This window comes from Phacochoerus africanus, chromosome 2, assembly GCF_016906955.1.
Source record: "Phacochoerus africanus isolate WHEZ1 chromosome 2, ROS_Pafr_v1, whole genome shotgun sequence".
Classification (NCBI taxonomy): domain Eukaryota; kingdom Metazoa; phylum Chordata; class Mammalia; order Artiodactyla; family Suidae; genus Phacochoerus; species Phacochoerus africanus.
In genome coordinates this window covers 146,071,661-146,091,053 of record NC_062545.1, presented here as the reverse complement: position 1 = coordinate 146,091,053, position 19,393 = coordinate 146,071,661, and the positions used below count along the sequence as shown (strand labels likewise).

General features: G+C 41.1%; 1 protein-coding gene across 1 annotated transcript in view; it reads right to left on the bottom strand.

Annotated features, from left to right (window-relative positions):
- The window catches only part of TRPM1 (transient receptor potential cation channel subfamily M member 1), a 112,338-nt gene that overhangs the window by 69,025 nt on the left and 23,920 nt on the right, over positions 1-19,393 (bottom strand). The window contains exons 4-7 of the mRNA XM_047769204.1: positions 14,956-15,151; positions 13,508-13,721; positions 12,797-12,921; positions 163-334 (exon numbers count right to left, since the gene is read on the bottom strand). Coding sequence (XP_047625160.1) covers positions 163-334; positions 12,797-12,921; positions 13,508-13,721; positions 14,956-15,151 — 707 coding nt within the window. The remainder of the gene's footprint in view (positions 1-162; positions 335-12,796; positions 12,922-13,507; positions 13,722-14,955; positions 15,152-19,393) is intronic.

Here is a 19,393-nt window from a genome sequence, read left to right as displayed (position 1 = left end):
TGGCCATCCCCGGAGGCATATGGAAGTTCCCTAGCCAGGGACTGAATCTGAGCTGGATCCTTAACCTGCTGCACTGGGCCGGGGGTCAAACTGGCACCTCCACAGAGACAAGCCAGATCATTAACCCACAGCCCTGCTATGGAACTCCTCCTCAGAACTTACTCGTGTTGATTTTCTGCAGAGAGATGTGCTTCTCCAGCTGTCTCCGAAGCTTCACCTCGGCACCGTACTTGCCGAGGGTGCCGTTGTCGGCCAGGATGAAGTGGGTGTGAGAGTTGTTGAGCACAGAGAGCTTACTCAGGGGATTGGACATGGTCTGGTACACGCGGGTCACCTGGCAAAATGCACAAGTCAGAGCCACTGAACATCAACAGCCAGGCTAACGGGGAAGCAAGAACATGTACACATAGCGACTGCTCCACCTCTTTGTGGACTTTGACTTACCCACTCTCCTCAGCCTCTCTGTTGGAGGATTTATTATGTGAATTTTAATGCTAAATTAGAAAAATTACTTGAGATCTTAGCAAGCCAGCATTTTAGATTGTGAGACCCAACAAGTGCATACCCAGGCACTTATTGCAGAGAAGTGAAAACTTTTTTTTTTGCAAGCAAGCATAGTCTTTATTACAGGAAAGCAAATAGCTCCCAGGACTGCTGGAAGGGGGGAGAAGAGCCCCCTCCCTATTGTCTTGTAGGGGTTTTTAATCCCTTAAAAATGGGGGGGGATACCAACTTAGGGGTGACAAATTACATGAATACAAAATCCTGTACATAAGTGTTTATGGCAGCCTTTAAAATTTTTTAAATTTATTTTTTATTTCTTAAAAGGTTTTTTGGCCATGCTGGAGGCATGCAGAGGTTCCCAGGCTAGGGATCAAGCCCGTGCCATAGCAGTAACCAGAGCCACAGCAGTGACAATGCCAGATCCTTAACTGCTAGGCTACCAGGGAATGCCCTATGGCAGCTTTGTTGTAATAGCCAATCTGGAAACAACCCAGATATCCTTCCACAGATCAAAGGTTAAAAAACCTGTGGTACATCCATACTGCGGAACCCCTACTCAACAATAAAAAGGAGAGAACTGCTGATACACACAGCCACCTGTATGGATATCTAGAGAATTAAGTGGAATGTAAAAAGCCAGTCCTCAAAGGTTGCATACTCTATGACCCCATTATACAACATTCTTGAAATGATACAGTTATAGGATGAAGAGTGGAGGCATGGTTTCTCAGGTTAAGGAGGAAGTGGAGGCAGGAAGGAAACAGGCATGGATATTAAAGGGCAACAAGGAGGATCCCAGTGGTGAAGGAAATGTTCTTCACCTTGACCAGATTGATGTCAACATTGTGGATGAGATACTGTACATGCTTTTGCAAGATGTTACTTTAGGGAAAAGGGGAAAGGTTATATGGGACCTCTCTGTTATTTCCTACAACTGCAGGAGAAATCTACAATAATATCAGAGTAAAGACTTTGGTTTTTTAAAAATTGTGGAGGATACAGGGATAAAGATGGCACAGGAGTAAGAGGTCACGCTCACCTTCTCCCACATACACATCAAAAAACCACATCTACATGTAAAATGACTCATACAGAACATCCACTGAATGCTGGAAGAAGAACTTAAACCTCCATCAAAAGCTTCACAGATAAGCAAAAGCTAAGAGAATTCAGCAACACTAAACCAGCCTTACAACAAATACTAAAGGAACTTCTCTAGGCAGTAAAGAAAAGATAGCAACAGGAAAAAAAAAATCCACAAATGACAAGGCTCACCAGTAAAGGTATATATACATAGATACAAAATCATCCATGCACAATTGTGCCACCAAAATCAGAAATCATGAGAAGAGGTGGGTACAAATGCAGGACACTGGAGATGAACTTGCAATTAAGAGACCAACAACTTTAAACAATCTCATATACATATAGACCCTTACATCAAAACTTCAGAATAACTGCAAACCAAAAATCTACAATTGATACACAAACAAGGAATCTCTGGAGAAGAAATATATCTCATAATAAATAAGTGCATAATCCACCATGAAGGGGGTCATTTGACATCATTCTTGGAATGCTGAAGTCTTCTTAGATCTGATTCTGATTTCCTCTCCATCAAAGAATTTATGATAATTATAACTAAATAATGCAACTGTACAATTAAATAATACAGTTCTATAATTGTATTATTAATAACCATTTCTGTCCATGGTACAATGTAAGGTCTACAATGTCTTGTTTATCACACCACCTAGAATGGTGTAATGCCTATATTGAAGAATCAACAGATGTAACAAATTGTGAGGACATATTTATATAGTTACACTGTTTTTTTAACCAATTTATGCATTTTATATTTTACTTATATTCAGAGGATATATTATTTTTGTTATTCGTACCAGTTAAGTTATTCTTTTTATTATGCTATGTAAAATATTTAATGTTATATAAGGCTTTCTTTATAAATTTTACTTGCATAATATACACAATTTTAATATATTGCTAATTTTTAAAGAAAAATTGAAATGTAATAGATAATACTAAATAGTAAAGATGAAAGCCATACAAAATGGGATAAAGTATAGAATAAATTTCCTATTCGTCTCAGCATATTTTCCATTCCACTTCTCCAGAGGGAGTCACTTAATCTGTTTCTTAAGATCCATGATATAATAATCTGTGTGAATGTAATCGTGTTTAAATATATGTATTTTATTCTGTAAAATTAAAAAAACAAAATTTCAAAAAAATCAATGCAAATACAACACTAAAGATAGTCATCAAATCACAAGAGGAGAGAAAAAGAGAAGAAGGGAAGAAAAAAGGGCAACAAAAACAAATCCAAAGCAATTAATAAAATGGCAATAAGAACATACATATCAACAATTACCTTAAATGTTAATGGACTAAACGCCCGAACCAAAAGAAATAGACTGACCGAATGGGTACAAAAACAAGATCCATATATATGCTGTCTTCAAGGGACCCACTTAACTTCTAAGGACACATACAAATTGAAAATGAGAGGATGGAAGAAAATATTTTATGCAACCGGGACTCAAAATAAAGCTGGAGTAGCAATACTCACATCAGAAAAAATAGACTTTAAAATGAATACTATAAGGGACAAAGAATGTCACTACCTAATGATCAAAGGATCAATCCAAGAAGATGATATAACAATTTTAAATATCTACACACCCAACATAGGTTCACCACAATATATAACACAACTGCTAACAACCTTAAAAGGACAAATCAACAATAATGCAATAATAGTGGGGGACTTTAACACCCCACTTGCAGCAATGGACAGATCAACCAGACAGAAAATCAATAAGGAAACACAGGCCCTGAATGACACATTAAACCAGATGGACTTAATAGATATCTACAGGACACTGCATCCAAAAGCAACAGAATACACATTCTTCTCAAGTGCTCATGGAACAGTCTCTAAGATTGATCACATCCTGGGCTACAAATCAAGCCTCGGTAACATTAACAAAATTGAAATCATATCAAGCATCTTTTCTGACCACAATGCTATACGACTGGAAATCAACAACAAGAAAAAAACTGCAAAAAACACAAACACGTGGAGACTCAACAACATGCTACTAAACAACCAGTGGATCCCTGAAGAAATCAAAGAGAAAATTAAAAAACACCTAGAAGCAAATGACAATGAAGATATGACACTCCAAAACCCATGGGATGCAGCAAAAGCCATTCTAAGAAGAAAGTTTATAGCAATACAAGCCCACCCCAGGAAACAAGAAAAAGCTCAAATTAACAAGCTAACTTTATATCTAAAGCAGCTTGAGAGAGAAGAACAGACAAGACCTAAAGTTAGCAGAAGGAAAGAACTCATAAAGATCAGAGCAGAAATCAATGAAATAGAAACAAAGAAAACCATAGAAAAGATCAATGAAACGCAAAGCTGGTTCTTTGAAAAGATCAACAAAATTGATAAACCCCTAGCCAGACTTATCAAGCAAAAAAGAGAGAGGACTCAAATCAATAAAATTAGAAATGAAAAAGAAGTAATAACAGACGTCACAGAAATACAAAGGATCATGAGAGACTACTATATGCAACTCTATGCCAGTAAAACAGAAAACCTAGAAGAAATGGACAAATTCTTAGAAAAGTACAATCTTCCAATGCTAAACCAAGATGAAATAGAAAAGATGAATGGACCAATCACAAGAACTGAAATTGAAACTGGGATTTAAAAACTTCCAACAAACAAAAGTCTAGGACCAGATGGCTTCACAGGCGAAGTCTATCAAGCACTTCTCCTTCTGAAACCATTTTAAAAACTGCAGAGGAAGGGATACTCCCAAACTCATTCTATGAGGCCACCATTGCCCTGATACCAAAACCAGACAAAGATACCACAAAAAAAGAAAATTACAGGCCAATTTCACTGATGAACATCAATGCAAAAATCCTCAACAAAATACTAGCAAACCACATCCAACAATACATTAAAAGGATTGTACATCATGATCAAGTGGGATTTATCCCAGGGATGCAAGGGTTCTTCCATATCCGCAAATCCAACAGTGTGATACACCATATTGACAAACTAAAGAATAAAAACCATATGATTCTCTCAATAGATGCAGAAAAAGCCTTTGACAACATCCAACACCCATTTCTGATAAAAACCCTTCAGAAAGTGGGCATAACGGGAACCTACCTCAACATTATACAGGCCACATATGACAAACCCACAGCAAACATCATTCTCAATGGCAAAAAGCTGAAAGAATTCCTGCTGAGATCAGGAACAAGACAAGGATGTCCGCTCTCACCACTAATCTTCAACATAGTTCTGGAAGTCCTAGCCACAGCAATCAGAGAGGTAGAAGAAATAAAAGAAATCCAAATTGGACAGGAAGAAGTAAAACTATCACTATTTGCAGATGACATGATACTATACCTAGAGAATCCTAAAGATGCTACCAGAAAACTGGCAGAGCTTATCCATGAATTTGGCAAAGTTAAAGGATACAAAATTAATACACAGAAATCGGTGGCATTTCTATACACTAACAATGAAAGATCAGAAAGAGAAATTAGGGAAGCAATCCCGTTTACCACCACATCCAAAAGAATAAAATACCTAGGAGTAAACCTACCTAAAGAGTCAAAAGACCTGTACACTGAAGAAAGAAATCAAAGATGACACAAATAGATGGAAAGACACACCATGCTCTTGGATTGGAAGAGTTAGTATTATCACAATGACTATACTACCCAAGGCAATCTACAAATTCAATGCAATCCCTATCAAATGACCCAGGACATTTTTCACAGAACTCGAACAAAATATGTTAAAGTTTGTTTGGAAGCACAAAAGACCCAGAATAGCCAAAGACATCCTGAAAAAGAAAAATGGAGCTGGAGGAACCAGGCTCCCAGACTTCAGACTATACTGCAAAGCAACAATCATCAAAACCATATGGCACTGGCACAAAGACAGAAATAGAGATCAGTGGAACAGACTAGAAAGCCCAGAATTCAACCCACGCACCTACAGCCAACTCATCTATGACAAAGGAGGGAAGAAGATACAGTGGAGAAAGGACAGCTTGTTCAATAAGTGGTGCTGGGAAAACTGGACAGCCACATGGAAAAGAATGAAATGAGAACACTCCCTAACACCATACATAAAAATAAACTCCAAATGGATTAAAGACCTAGATAGAAGACCAGACGCTATGAAACTCTTAGAGGAAAACATAGGCCAAACCCTCTCTGACATAAACAACAGCAACATCTTCTCAGATCCACCTCTTAGAGTATTGACAATAAAAACAAAAATAAACAAATGGGACCTAATCAAACTGAAAAGTTTCTGCACAGCAAAGAAAACCCTAAACAAAACAAAAAGACAACCCACAGAATGGGAGAAAAACTGACAAGGGATTAATCTCCAAAATTTATAAACACCTTTGCAGCTCCATACCAAAAAAACAAACAACCCCATCAAAAAACGGGCAGAAGATCTAAACAATTCTCCAAAGAAGACATACAGATGGCCAGAAAACCCATGAAAAGATGTTCAACATCACTCATTATTAGGGAAATGCAAGTCAAACCACTGTGAGGTACCACCTTACACCAGTCAGACTGGCCATCATCAAAAAGTCTACAAATAATAAGTGCTGGAGAGGGTCTGGAGAAAAATGAACCCTAGTACACTGTTGGTGGAATTGTAAATTAGTGCAACCACTGTGGAAAACAGAATGGAGATTCCTCAGAAAACTAAAAATAGAACTACCATTTGATCCAGCCATCCCACTCCTGGGCGTTTATCCAGAGAAAACTATGACTCGCAAAGACACATGTACACCGATGTTCATTGCAGCATTATTTGCAATAGCCAAGACATGGAAACAACCTAAATGTCCACTGGCAGAGGAGTGGATCAAGAAGAAGTGGTATATATACACAATGGAATATTACTCAGCCATTAAAAGGAACAAAATACTGGCATTTTTAGCAACATGGATGGAACTAGAAATTATCATGCTAAGTGAAGTCAGTCAGACAATGAGACACCAACATCAAATGCTTTCACTGACATGTGGAATCTGAAAAAAGGACAGAATGAACTTCTTTGCAGAACAGATACTAACTCACAGACTTTGAAAAATTTATGGTCTCCAAAGGAGACAGTTTGGGGGTGGCGCGATGAGCTGGGGTTGTGGGATGGAAATCCTATAAAATTGCATTGTGATGGTCATTGTACAACTACAAATGTAATAAATTCATTGAGTAACAACAAAAAAAGGAATTTAAACCTCCAAAAAGGGCAAGAAACTCTTGACTTAACTGGGTAGAACAAAGGAAAAGGAGAGAGAGAGTGAAAAGGAATCAGGATAGGACTAGCATTCCTGAGAGAGAGCTGTGAAGGAGACAAGGAACCCACACCCTTCAAACCACCTAACTGACAGAAAGATCAGCTGAGTTGGAGGGACCTCAAAATTGCCAAGAAAAGTACAGCAGTTGGACCGAGGAGGGCAAAGCAGAGTGAGAGCTGTGTGAATCATCTGAACCATGGCCCAGTTGCCACAGACTGAAATGCTTGGGCAGGGGCTGGGCACCAAGACTTAGGCTCCAGAGGTAAGTTCCAGGGAGAGGACTGGGGTTGGCTGCTTGGGGACAGCCTAAGGGGCTAAGGAGCTCTGTGCCATGGGTGGGGGAGTGGTGTGCTAAGGGCTGGGGAGTGGAATACTACAGCAGAGGGAACAAGGGAGGAGGACTGGGCCCACAGGAGAAGCAAGGCACCACTGTTGGGGAGGGAGATGAGGAGGAGGAGACTGCCATAGGAATCTTCCTGTGCACCCATGCATGTAGCAGGCTCTCAGAGGGCAGCGTACCTCCGGTGCTGGCTATGGGTGGTGAGAAGCCACTTGCTCGGGCTATGGGAGATTGGGCAATTCTTGTGCAGGGTACGGGTGGCTGGGAACCTCTTGTGTGGGCTAATGGCAACGGGAGGCTAAATGCAATGTGGTGCCTTTTGCATGATCTACAGGCAGCAGGGACAGATCATGGTGGTCATCTCAGAGGCCAGAGGGAGGTGTGGCCTGCCACCACCGGGGGCCTGAGAATGGGCTCCACCGGAGGTCCCAGTCACTTCATGGGTCAGAGAAAAAGAGGGCACTGCAACCAAGCACCACATGTTATTATTCTCACCCCCATGGGAACACACCCACCCTGCAGCTGCCACTGCCAAACGCTCTGGGCAGCTCCCAGGTGCTTGATCACTGTTCCTTCCCAAGACCCTACAACTAGGAGCAGCTGGTGCAGCACCTCCTGCATGGCTAATTGGGACTGGGTGCTTCTTGTGTGATCTGCAGATGGTGGGGGAAAACCACCTCAGTTACCTCTGACTCCAGAGGTGGGCGTGGCCCACCACAACTTGGGATCCCCAAACAAGAACCACTTGCAGCTCCAAACCCCTCAGAAGACACCACAGTGGAGGACATTTGGATGGAACACCACCTGTTGTTGCTCTCGCTCCCCTGGGAGCACACCTGCCCTGCTGCTGCCACAGCCAAACACTCTGGGTGGTGCGCAGATGCTTGATCACTGTCCCTTCCCAGGAATCTAAAGCTAGGAGCAGCTGGTGTAGCACCTCCTGTGGAGGCTTAGCAGGATGAGGTGCTTCTCGCATGGGCTACAGGTGGCTGGGGCAAACCAATCCAGTTATTTGACTCCAGAAGTGGGCGTGGCCTGCCACCACTAAGGGTCCATGAACAGGCATCACTTGCAGCCCCAATCACCTCAAGGACACCAAAGAGGAGGGCATTGTGACCAAACACCACCTGTTGTTGTTCTCACACCCCTGGGAGCACACCGGCCCTATTGCTGCCACTGCCGAATGCTCCAGGCAGTGCCCATATGTTTAGCGCAAAGGACACATATAGATTGAAAGTGAGGGGTTGGGAAAAGGTATTTCATGCCAATGGACAAGGCAGGAAATCAGGAGTTGAAATACTCATATCAGACAAAATAGACTTTAAAATGAAGGCTGTAAAGAAAGACAAAGAAGGACACTATTTAATGGTAAAGGGATCCATTCAAGAAGAGGATATTACAAAAGTCAATATCTATGCCCCTAAAATATGTGCACCCAGATACATAAAACAAATACTAACAGACATAAAAGGAGAAATTGAGGGGGATACAATAATAGTAGGAGATATTAACACCCCACTCACATCAATGGACAGATCCTCTAGACAGAAAATCAATAAGGCAATGGAGATCCTAAATGACACACTAGAAAAGTTATATTTAATTGACATTTTTAAGGAAATTACATCCAAAAAAATCAGAAAATACATTCTTCTCAAGTGCACATGGAACATTCTCAAGGATCTATAACATACAGGGGCACAAAGCTAACATCAACAAATTTAAGAGTATAGAAATTATTTCAAGTAACTTCTCTGACTATGATGGCATGAAACTAGAAATCAACCACAGGAAAAAAAATGAGTAAAAACTAATTACATGGAGACTAAACAACATGATACTAAAAAACCAATGGGTCAATAAGGAGATCAAGAAGGAAATTAAAAAATACCTCGAGGAATCCCATCATGGTGCAGCAGAAACAAATCTGACTAGGAACCATGAGGTTGTGGGTTCAATCCCTGGCCTTGCTCAGTGGGTTAAGGATCTGGTGTGGTTATGGCTGTGGCATAGGCCAACGGCTACAGCTCCAATTAGATCCCTAGCCTGGAACCTCCATATGCTGTGGGTGTGGCCCTCAAAAGACAAAAAGACAAAACAAAAATACATGGAGACAAGTGATAATGAAGACACAACTACTCAAAATCTATGGGATGCTGCAAAAGCAGTGCTCAGAGGGAAATTCATAGCAATAAAGGCCTTCCTCAAAATAGAAGAAAAATCTCAAATCAACAACTTAACCCACCACCTATGAATTAGAAAAAGAACAAACAAAACCTAAAGTCAGCAGAAGGAAGGAATGCATAAAGATCAGAGAAGAAATCAATAAAACAGAGATTCAAAAAACAATAGGAAAAATCAATAAAACCAAGAGGTGGTTCTTTGAAAAGGTAAACAAAATTGACAAACCTCTGGCCAGACTCACCAAGAAGAGGTGCGAAAAAAACCCAAATAAACAAAATAAGAAATGAAAAAGGAGAAATCTCAATAGATACTGCAGAAATACAAAAAAAAAAAAAAAGAGAATACTATGAGTAATTATATGCCAAAAATTTGACAACCTAGAAGAAATGGACAACTTTTTAGAGACTTACAGCCTGCCAAAACTGAATCGAGAAGAAATAGATCAGCTGAGTAGACCAATCACTAGAAATGAAATTGAATATATAATCAAAACACTCCTTACTAATAAAAGTCCAGTCCAGGCTTCATAGGTGAATTCTACCAAACATACAAAGAGGAATTTATACCCACTCTCCTTAAACTTTTCCAAAAGATTGAAGAAGAAGGAACACTCCCAAAGTATTCTACAATGCCACCATCACCCTAATACCAAAACCAGACAAAGATACTACCAAAAAAGAAAACTATAAGCCAATATCTTTGATGAATATAGATGCAAAAATTCTCAACAAAATTTTGGCCCAAAATTTTAACATATAAAAAAGATCATATACCACGACCAAGTGGGATTCATTCCAGGTTCACAAGGATGGTTCAATATATGCAAATCAATCAACATCATACACCACATTAACACAAGAAAAGTAAAAAAACCACATGATCATCTCAATAGATGCAGAAGAAGTATTTGACAAAGTCCAACATTCATTCATGATAAAAACTCTTACCAAAGTGGGTATAGAGGGAACATAACATAATAAAAGCCATTTATGACAAACCCACAGCAAATATAATACTCAATGGAGAAAAGCTGAAAGCCTTCCCACTAAAATCTGGAATAAGACAAGGATGCCCACTCTCACCACTTTCATTCAATGTAGTACTGGAAGTTCTAGCCATGACAATCAGACAAACAAAAGAAATAAAAAGAATCCAAATTGGAAGAGAAAAGGTAAAATTGTCACTGTAGGCAGAAGACATGATAGTATACCCTAAGGACTCAACCCCAAAACTATTCCAACTGATCAACAAATTCAGCAAAGTAGCAGGATGTAAGATTAACATTCAGAAATAAGCCACATTTCTGTATGCTAACAAAGAAATATTAGAAAAGGAATACAAAAATATACCTTTTAAAATCACCCCCCTCAAAAAAAATCAAATACCTGGGAATAAACCTGACCAAGGAGGTGAAAGACTTATATGCTAAGAACTATAAAACTTTAATCAAGGAAATTAAAGAGGATTCAAAGAAATTGAAAGATATTCCATGCTTCTGGGTTGGAAAAATTAATATTGTAAAAATGGCCATACTACCCAAAGCAATCTACAGATTCAATACAATCCCTATCCAATTACCCATGGCATTTTTTCACAGAACTAGAACAAACAATCCAAAAATTTATATGGAATCACAAAAGACCCAGAATTGCCACAGCATATTCTGGCATAACTCCTCCAGACTTCAGGTAATATTGCAAAGCCACAGTAATCAAGATAGTGTGGTACCAGTACCAAAACAGACAGACAGACTAATGGAAAAGAATAGAGAATCCAGAAATAAACCCAGACACCTACGGTCAATTGATCTTTCACAAGGAGGAAATAATATAAAATGGGAAAAAGACTTTTCAGCAAGTGGTGCATATAAATCAATGAAACTGGAACACACCCTCACAACATGCACAAAAATAAACTCAAAATGGCTTAAAGACTTAAACATAAGACAAGACACCATCAAAGTCCTAGAAGAGAGCATAGGCAAAACATTCTCTGACATCAACCTTACAAATGTTTTCTCAGGTCAGTCTCCCAAAGCAACAGAAATAAAAGCAAAGATAAACCAATGAGACCTAATCAAACTAACAAGCTTTTGCACAGCAAAAGAAACCATAAAAAATATATATATATATGCCTGCTCAGTTGTGATGGAGCATGATAATGTGAGAAAAAGGAATGTATACATGTATGTGTGACTGGGTCATGCTGCTGTGCAGTAGAAAATTGACAGAACATTGTAAATCAGCTATAATGGAAAAAATAAAAATCATTACAAAAAAACAACAAAAAGACAACTTACAGAAAGGGAGTAAATAGTTTCAAATGATGCAACTGACAAGGGCTTAATCTCTAAAATATACAAACAACTTATACAACTCAACAGCAAAAAAGCCAACAACCCAATTGAAAAGTGGGCAAAAGACCTGAACAGACATTTCTCCAATGATGTACAGATGGCCAACAAATACATGAAAAAATTCTCAACATCACTGATTATTAGAGAAATGCAAATCAAAACTCCTATGAGGTACCATCTCACACCAGTCAGAATGGCCATCATTACTAAGTCCACAAAAAACAAATGCTGGAGGGGTGTGGAGAAAAGGGAACCCTCCTGCACTGTTGGTGGGAATGTTAATTGGTACAACCACTATGGAAAACAGTATGGAAATACCTTGGAAAACTATGCATAGAATTACCATATGACCCAGCAAGCCCACTCTTGGGCATATATCCAGACAAAACTTTCCTTGAAAAAGACACATGCATCCACTTGTTCATTGCAGCACCATAGCCAAGACATGGAAACAACCTAAATGTCCATCGACAGATGATTGGATTAAGAAGGTGTGTGTGTGTGTGTGTGTGTGTGTGTGTTTGTACAATGGAATACTACTCAGCCATAAAAAGAACAAAATAATGCCATTTGCAGCAACATGGATGGAACTAGAGACTCTCATACTAAGTGAAGTAAGTCAGAAAGAGAAAGACAAATACCATATGAAATCACTTATGTCTGGAATCTAATATATGGCACAAATGAACCTTTCACGGAAAAGAAAATCATGGACATGGAGAACAAACTTGTGATTGCCAAGGGGGAGGGGGAGGGAGTGAGATGGACTGGGAATTTGGGGTTAATAGATGCAAACTATTGCCTTTGGAGTGGATAAGCAATGAGATCCTGCTATATAGCACTGGGAACTATATCTAATCACTTTATGATGAAGCATGATAATGTGAGAAAAAAGAATGTATACATGCATGTGTGACTGGGTCACCTTGCTGTACAGTAGAAAATTGACAGAACACTGTAAACCAGCTATAATAGAAAAAAAAATCATTATAAAATTTTAAAAAAAATTAAAAATTGGGGAGAAACACTTACATCCTTTCCAACCAGGTCTTCCTTATTCTCTACGATGCCCCAGGGAGCAATTCCTATGGCACAAACCCGGCCTCTGGACTTGGAGGAGTGGTCTTTCAAGGCATCCCCCACGTGACTGACGACACCTGTGAACAGCCACAAGTCACAATGGTAAGCTCCTTACCTCCCATCGAACCACTATTCATGAAATTTAGGGACCCCTCTGAGCCACTGTAATTCTCACAGTGCTGAGACATGATAACATTCATCAAGAAAGCACACTGAAAGTCTGGCCTCATAAGAGCTAGTCATCCTGCATCAACTCCTACAAAAGTAGAAACAAAACCAGAAACCAAAGCAACTGTGCAGGGTTTCCTTGACAACTTTCTAAGACCTAAGGGTGGGAGTGACAGGGTTGGCTGCATCCAGCTAAAGTCGAGATTCAGCTTGCTTGCCATGTTCCTCAACCTCTCTGTGCCTCAGTTTCCTCTCCCACAGGTTGGGAAAGGATTGTCAGGAGCCTAAGTGAAAATGAGGCTTGCCCAGGGCTCAGTTCGGGGACCATTATCACAATCATACCAAAATAAAACGTGAGCTACTGAATAAAGATTTCATTTCCACCATAAATATTTTCAGGATGCAGCATGTTTTGGATTTTGATCTTAATTATCCTAAAGCCACAATGAGCTCTGCATGTGTACTTTTACAGCCAGGAAGAGGGCCTTTTCTTACCGGTGCTGACTCCCCCAGTGAAGATCCAGGCCCCAGTGGTCACAGCAGCCTTGATCAGACCTTTCCCAAAGACCTGCTTCAGCTTGGGCTGCATCTCAAAGTTCTGGAGGCCTCCATGCACAGATATTAAGAGCTTGGGGAGCTCCAGCTGCCAGTCTCTCACCATGAGATGAAGCAGTGAATCGGGCTTGGTGTCATAGGATACCCGGATATACTGCAAAAGAGAGTGTGGCCCTCATCACCTGTTCTTGGTGTTGACTCTTGTGTCACAGGGAACAGGACCACTGCTCCTGTCCAAGCAACAGCCGCCTGGCCTTCTCTCCCAAGGGGTTCTGGGGTCCTTTCTGTGCATCTGGCCAAATGATGCAAGGGAATTTTGGAAGGTTGCCAGGTTTAGCAAATGAAAACACAGACTTCTCAGCTGAACTTGAATTTCATATAAATGATGAAAAATGCTTTCAGATAGGTAGGCCTCCTGCAACACTTGGGACATACTTATACTAAATTATTATCTGTGGTTTACTTGAAATATAACTGAGTGTTTTATATTTCACCTGGCAGCTCTCATCTTGAAGGCATCAATTCCAAAGCTGGCTCAGCTGGAATGTGGCTCCAGAGGTTGGCTAGGACATTGTGGAGGGAATGGGGATGGGAGTTGGGATGAGGGGCCAACCCCTCAAAGTGGAGAAGAGGTTAATGGCCCGATGCCTTGGCCCCTATGAATCACTTCTTTATGTCCAGGCCAGCGTGCAGGGTGCCATTTCGGAAGCCCCTGTGCTGTGGGATTTGGAACACAACTGAATTTTTTTTCAACAATGATGTTGGGCCAGTGAAATAAAATGAAATGGCAAAAACAGTCTGACTGGGCACGTGGGAGTATTATTCAGAGTGAGCTGAAAGGGACCACAGTGCTGATGCCTCCCCTCTCTGGAAGGGCATGTCAGAAAGGCAGAGGGCACTCCCTGTTTACATGCAAATGTGAAAGACCTCTGGCTTCTGGGGCCAAATGAATTCAGGCCCAGGGAGGCTGTGGATGGGCCTCAGAGGGAAATATTTCCAGACACTCCCAACCGATTTAAGGAAGGTTAAAAGTCCACAGTTAGGAAAAAAAAAAAAAAAGCAAACCCCAAACACCCTGAAAAACAGGTGACATAATTCATCTCCCTGGAGATGGGGTATTGAGTATGGTTGCAAAGTCAGGCTGGACTGTGATTTGTGGACTCACAATATTGGTGTGGGTTTCAAGGACACTACATGCCCAGTTTCCAAAACTCATGGCTAACAAGTTGAGTGCGCCGCTATATTTCTTGTCTTTATGATGAAATATCTAGGAAGATTTAGCCACACCCAAAAAGAAGATCCAGGTGTCTACAGTCCAGGAGTCTGGGAGGCTAGGCCTCTGATAGAGGCTGTAGGCTCAAGGGCATCCCTTCTCAGGACTCTCTTACCATGGCTTTATTGGAGTAGCCACCGCCCTGGAATTCAAGAATCCCGTAGGAATCTGTTGGGTAGCTCTGGGTGTGTTTGCCAACAGACCATTTTTCAGGCTGCGTGTCCACCTGCTTGTTTTCCTCTCCATTTTTGCTGGCTGCTACACTTGGCAGAGGGGGGATATGCTGGTTGGTGAGCTGGCCACAGCAACACCTGAAAATAAGGACAGAACTCAGTCTTTCTGTAACGTTTTTCTCCTTAAGGGGCAGGCCAACACCTTCCTTATACAGCTTTACTGGGGACAGAAATACTCCTGATGATGTCCTTTTCCAGATAATCAATGCATATCTATTTTCATGCCAGACTATTTTAAACACATTGGATGGCTGCCCTTCCTCATTGAACACATTTTTCACTCTTTGATGTCTTGACAACATGGCTATGGGCATCAATTACTGGACATTCTGTGACAACGTGCAATCATGCCCTCTGGACATAGAATTGACCTGCAAGGACTTTTCAGAATTCCTGTTCTTCTTTTATAAGATTATTGTTGAATTCTATCGTTTAGTAAAACATTTCTCTATACAAGTGACACTGAAAGTTTTACTGCTCATGCTTTTGGTGTCATTTCAAAGAATCTTTTACCAAATCCAAGGTCATGAAGATTTACTCCTATGTTTTTGTCTAAGAACTCAGAGTTTTATTTCTTGTATCTTATATTTGATACATTTTGAGGTTCCCCAGTGTTTTAGGCAATTGTGCTGAAAAATAAGTTGGTCACAGATTTCTTTCTGGACTATCAATTTTATTCCATTGGTCTCTGTGCCTATCCTTACACCACTACCACACTATTTTGATTAGCATAGGTTTGTAGTAAGTTTTGGAAGCAAGTAACGTGGGTCCTCCTACTTTGTTCTTTTTTTGGGGGTTTGTGCCTGCAGCATGTTGAAGTTCTGGGCCTTGGATTGAACCCATGCCACATCAGTAATCCAAGCAGCTGCCTTGACAACACTGGATCCATAAACCACTGCATCACAAGAGAATTCCTGTTCTTCTTTTATAAGATTATTTTGGCTATTCTGTGTCCCTAGGCAATTCCATATTAACAATTTTGTCAATTTCTATAAAGGAGTCAGCTGGAAATCTAATAGAGATTGCACTGAATCTGTAGATGAATTTGGGAATACTGCCATCTTAATAATGTTAAGCCTTTCAATCCATGAACATGGAATGTTTTCCCAGTTATTTAAATATTCATTAATTTCTTTCAACAGTTTTACACTTCTCAGATATGTTTTATAATTCTTTTGTTACATTTATCCATAAGTATCTAATTTTTTTCTTTTCTTTTTTTAAATAAGGCATAAGAGCAGCACTTGGCCCCATGGCGAGGCTGGTGCACTCCTTGCCGGAGGGCAAGGGTGGTTTTTGCCCACACACTGTGGCAAGTAACCCCGGCAGCTACTGCCCGCACACGTTAGAGGGGTGGTGGCTGGGGGTCTGGTACCCCAAGGTTCCCTCTCAGATCGCTAGAGAAGGCTTTTTCACCCAGGGGCATAGTGCCCACACACCATCTCTCCCTTTCAGGACCCATGGGGGACAATGCACTCCCAAAGAGCAGAGTCAGAGCGGGTCTGTGGTATGGGTAAAGCACAGGACCAATGCGAGCATCCACCGTCAGAGTTGGGAGGTTGAGAGTCTATGCTGCCGCCAGGCTTGCATTTCAGACTTTTATGTGGTTGGGGGACGAACGTCAGAAAAAGCCTGAGGGGGGCCCCCCTTCACATCTCCCTGCCCACCACAGTCACTGTCATGACCATGTGCAGCCCCTGGTCAAGGGAGAAGCACGAGGCATGTGCTCAGGGCCAAGGTCTGTCCTCACCCGCACACAGCGAAGGAGACCCATGACAAGGCGTCCACCTAAGTCCCCCGGGAGGGACCACAAGCTTCACTTGCCCTATGGTCTCCAACACCTGCCCCCCAGCTTAGGAAGCTGCTCATAGGACACACCACAACAGTAGGGACCCAAGGGGTTCGTTGCTGGGAGAGGAAAACAACGCTAGTGGGCACCTGACCGACAACCCAGAGCATTCCAGGGGCACCACAGAGGGCCTGGCCAGGCACTGCTCACGCACCAACGGGGATGCGCAACGTGGCGACGAGGGAGGCCTTCCCCACTTCTGGGAGTGTGGCTCCCCAGGCACAAGCCAAAGAGGCTAAGCTAGAGTGTCTGCTGCATCAGAGAACCCCAGCGTCTGGATGATACCATGAGGCATGAGGGAGACTGAGGGTCGGCAGGAGGCCAAACCCCTGCCTTCCCCATGCCACCTGCTCGGGGGAGGAGTGGGAAGGGCCCATGGACAGGAGGAGGAGAGCCGCCCAGTTCGCCATGAACGGCGGTCCCTCGTCTGGAGGGGCTTGGGCTTGGCCCAGGAGAGCGCCACATCACCGCATCGATCATAGGTATCTAATTCTTTTTGGCGAAATTGTGTATGGAATTGTTTTGTTAGTTTTATTTTCATACTGTTCATTGCAAGCATATAGAAATACATGTGATTTCTATATATTGATTTTACATGCTGTAAACTTTCTGAAATTGTTTATTAGTTATAACAGTTTTTTAGTGACTCGTTAGGACTTTCTGTATTCAAGATTATATCATCTGCCAATAAGGATAGTTTTACCTCTGCCTTTCCAATATGGATGCCCCCCCCCCCTTTCCCCCTGCTTTTTGGGGCTGAACCCAAAGCATAAGGGAGTTCCCAAGCTAAAGGTCAAATCAGAGCTACAGCTGTTAGCCACAGCCACAGCCACGTGGGATCTGACCGGCATCTGCAACCTACACCACAGCTCATGAATGCCAGATCCCCAATCCACTGAGCAAGGCTGGAGATCAAACCATCATCCTCATGGATGCTAGTTGGATTCGTTTCTGCTGAGCCACAGTGGGAACTCCTGGATGCCTTTTCTTTCTTTCTCTTACCTAATTGTCTTGGTTAGAAAAAATGTCTCTAGTAAAATGTTAAGAGAAGTGGTTAAGAGTGAATGTTCTTGTCTTGTCTCTGTTGTTATGGGCAAGCATACAGTCCTTCTCCATTGAGTATGATGTTAGTCATGGAATTTTCATAGAAGCCCTTTATTAGGTTGAGGAGGATCTCTTCTTGTCCTGTTTTCTTTTTCTTTTTTTTAAATCATAAAATGGTGTTGGATTTTGTCAAATGCTTTTTTGGAGTCAATGGAGATGATCATGTGATTTTTGTTTTTTTCATTCTATTCATGTGATGCATTACATCAATTGATTTTCTTTTTTTAATTTTTAAAAATTTTTTCCCACTGTACATCATGGGGATCAAGTTATTCTTACATGTATACATTTTCCCCCCACCCTTTGTTCTGTTGCAATATGAGTATCTAGAGATAGTTCTCAATGCTACTCAGCAGGATCTCCTTGTAAATCTATTCTAAGTTGTATCTGATAACCCCAAGCTCCTGATCCCTCCCACTCCCTCCCTCTCCCGTCGGGCAGCCACAAGTCTATTCTCCAAGTCCATGATTTTCTTTTCTGTGGAGATGTTCATTTGTGCTGGATATTAGATTCCAGTTATAGGTGATATCATATGGTATTTGTCTTTGTCTTTCTGACTCATTTCACTCAGTACGAGAGTCTCTAGTTCCATCCATTTAATTGATTTTCTGATGTGAAAACAACCTTGCATTCCTGGGATAAATTTCCACTGGTTATAGTGTGTAATTATTTCTATATTTTGCTGGATTTGATTTGATGGTATTTTTCAGGATTTCTGTATCCATATTCACAAGAGATAATAATCTATGGTTTTCCTTTTTTGTGTTATCTTTGTCTGGTTGTAATGTCAAGATAGTGGTTCTGGTAGTAAAATGAGGTAGGAAGTATTCTCTCATTTTTGTTTTGTTTTCTTTTCTTTTTATGGCTATACCTGCAGCATATGGAAGTTCCTGGGGCTAGGGGTTGAACTGGAGCTGCAGCTGCAGGCCTACACCACAGCAACACTGGATCCCTCAGATCTTTAACCCACTGAGAGAGGCCAGGGATTGAACCCACATCCCTACAGAGACAATGTTGGGTTTTTAACCTGCTGAGCCGCGGTGGGAACTCCACATTTTTTGTTTTTTGAAACAGCTTGTGAAGAATTGATATTAATTCTTCTTTAAATAATTTGGTAAAATTCAGCAGTGAAGCCCTCTGGACCTACACTTTTCTTTGGAGGTAATTTTTGATTACTAGTCCTGTCTTTTCACTTTTTGCAGTTCTCTTCAGTTTGTGTATGTCTTCTTGAATCAATTTGGTAGTTTGGGTCTCTCTAGGAATTTTTCCATTTCATCTAATTTATATAATTTATTGTCCTTAGTGCACACATCATAGTATCCTTTATACTCATTTCTATTTCTGTAAGATGGGTAGTAGTGTCTCTT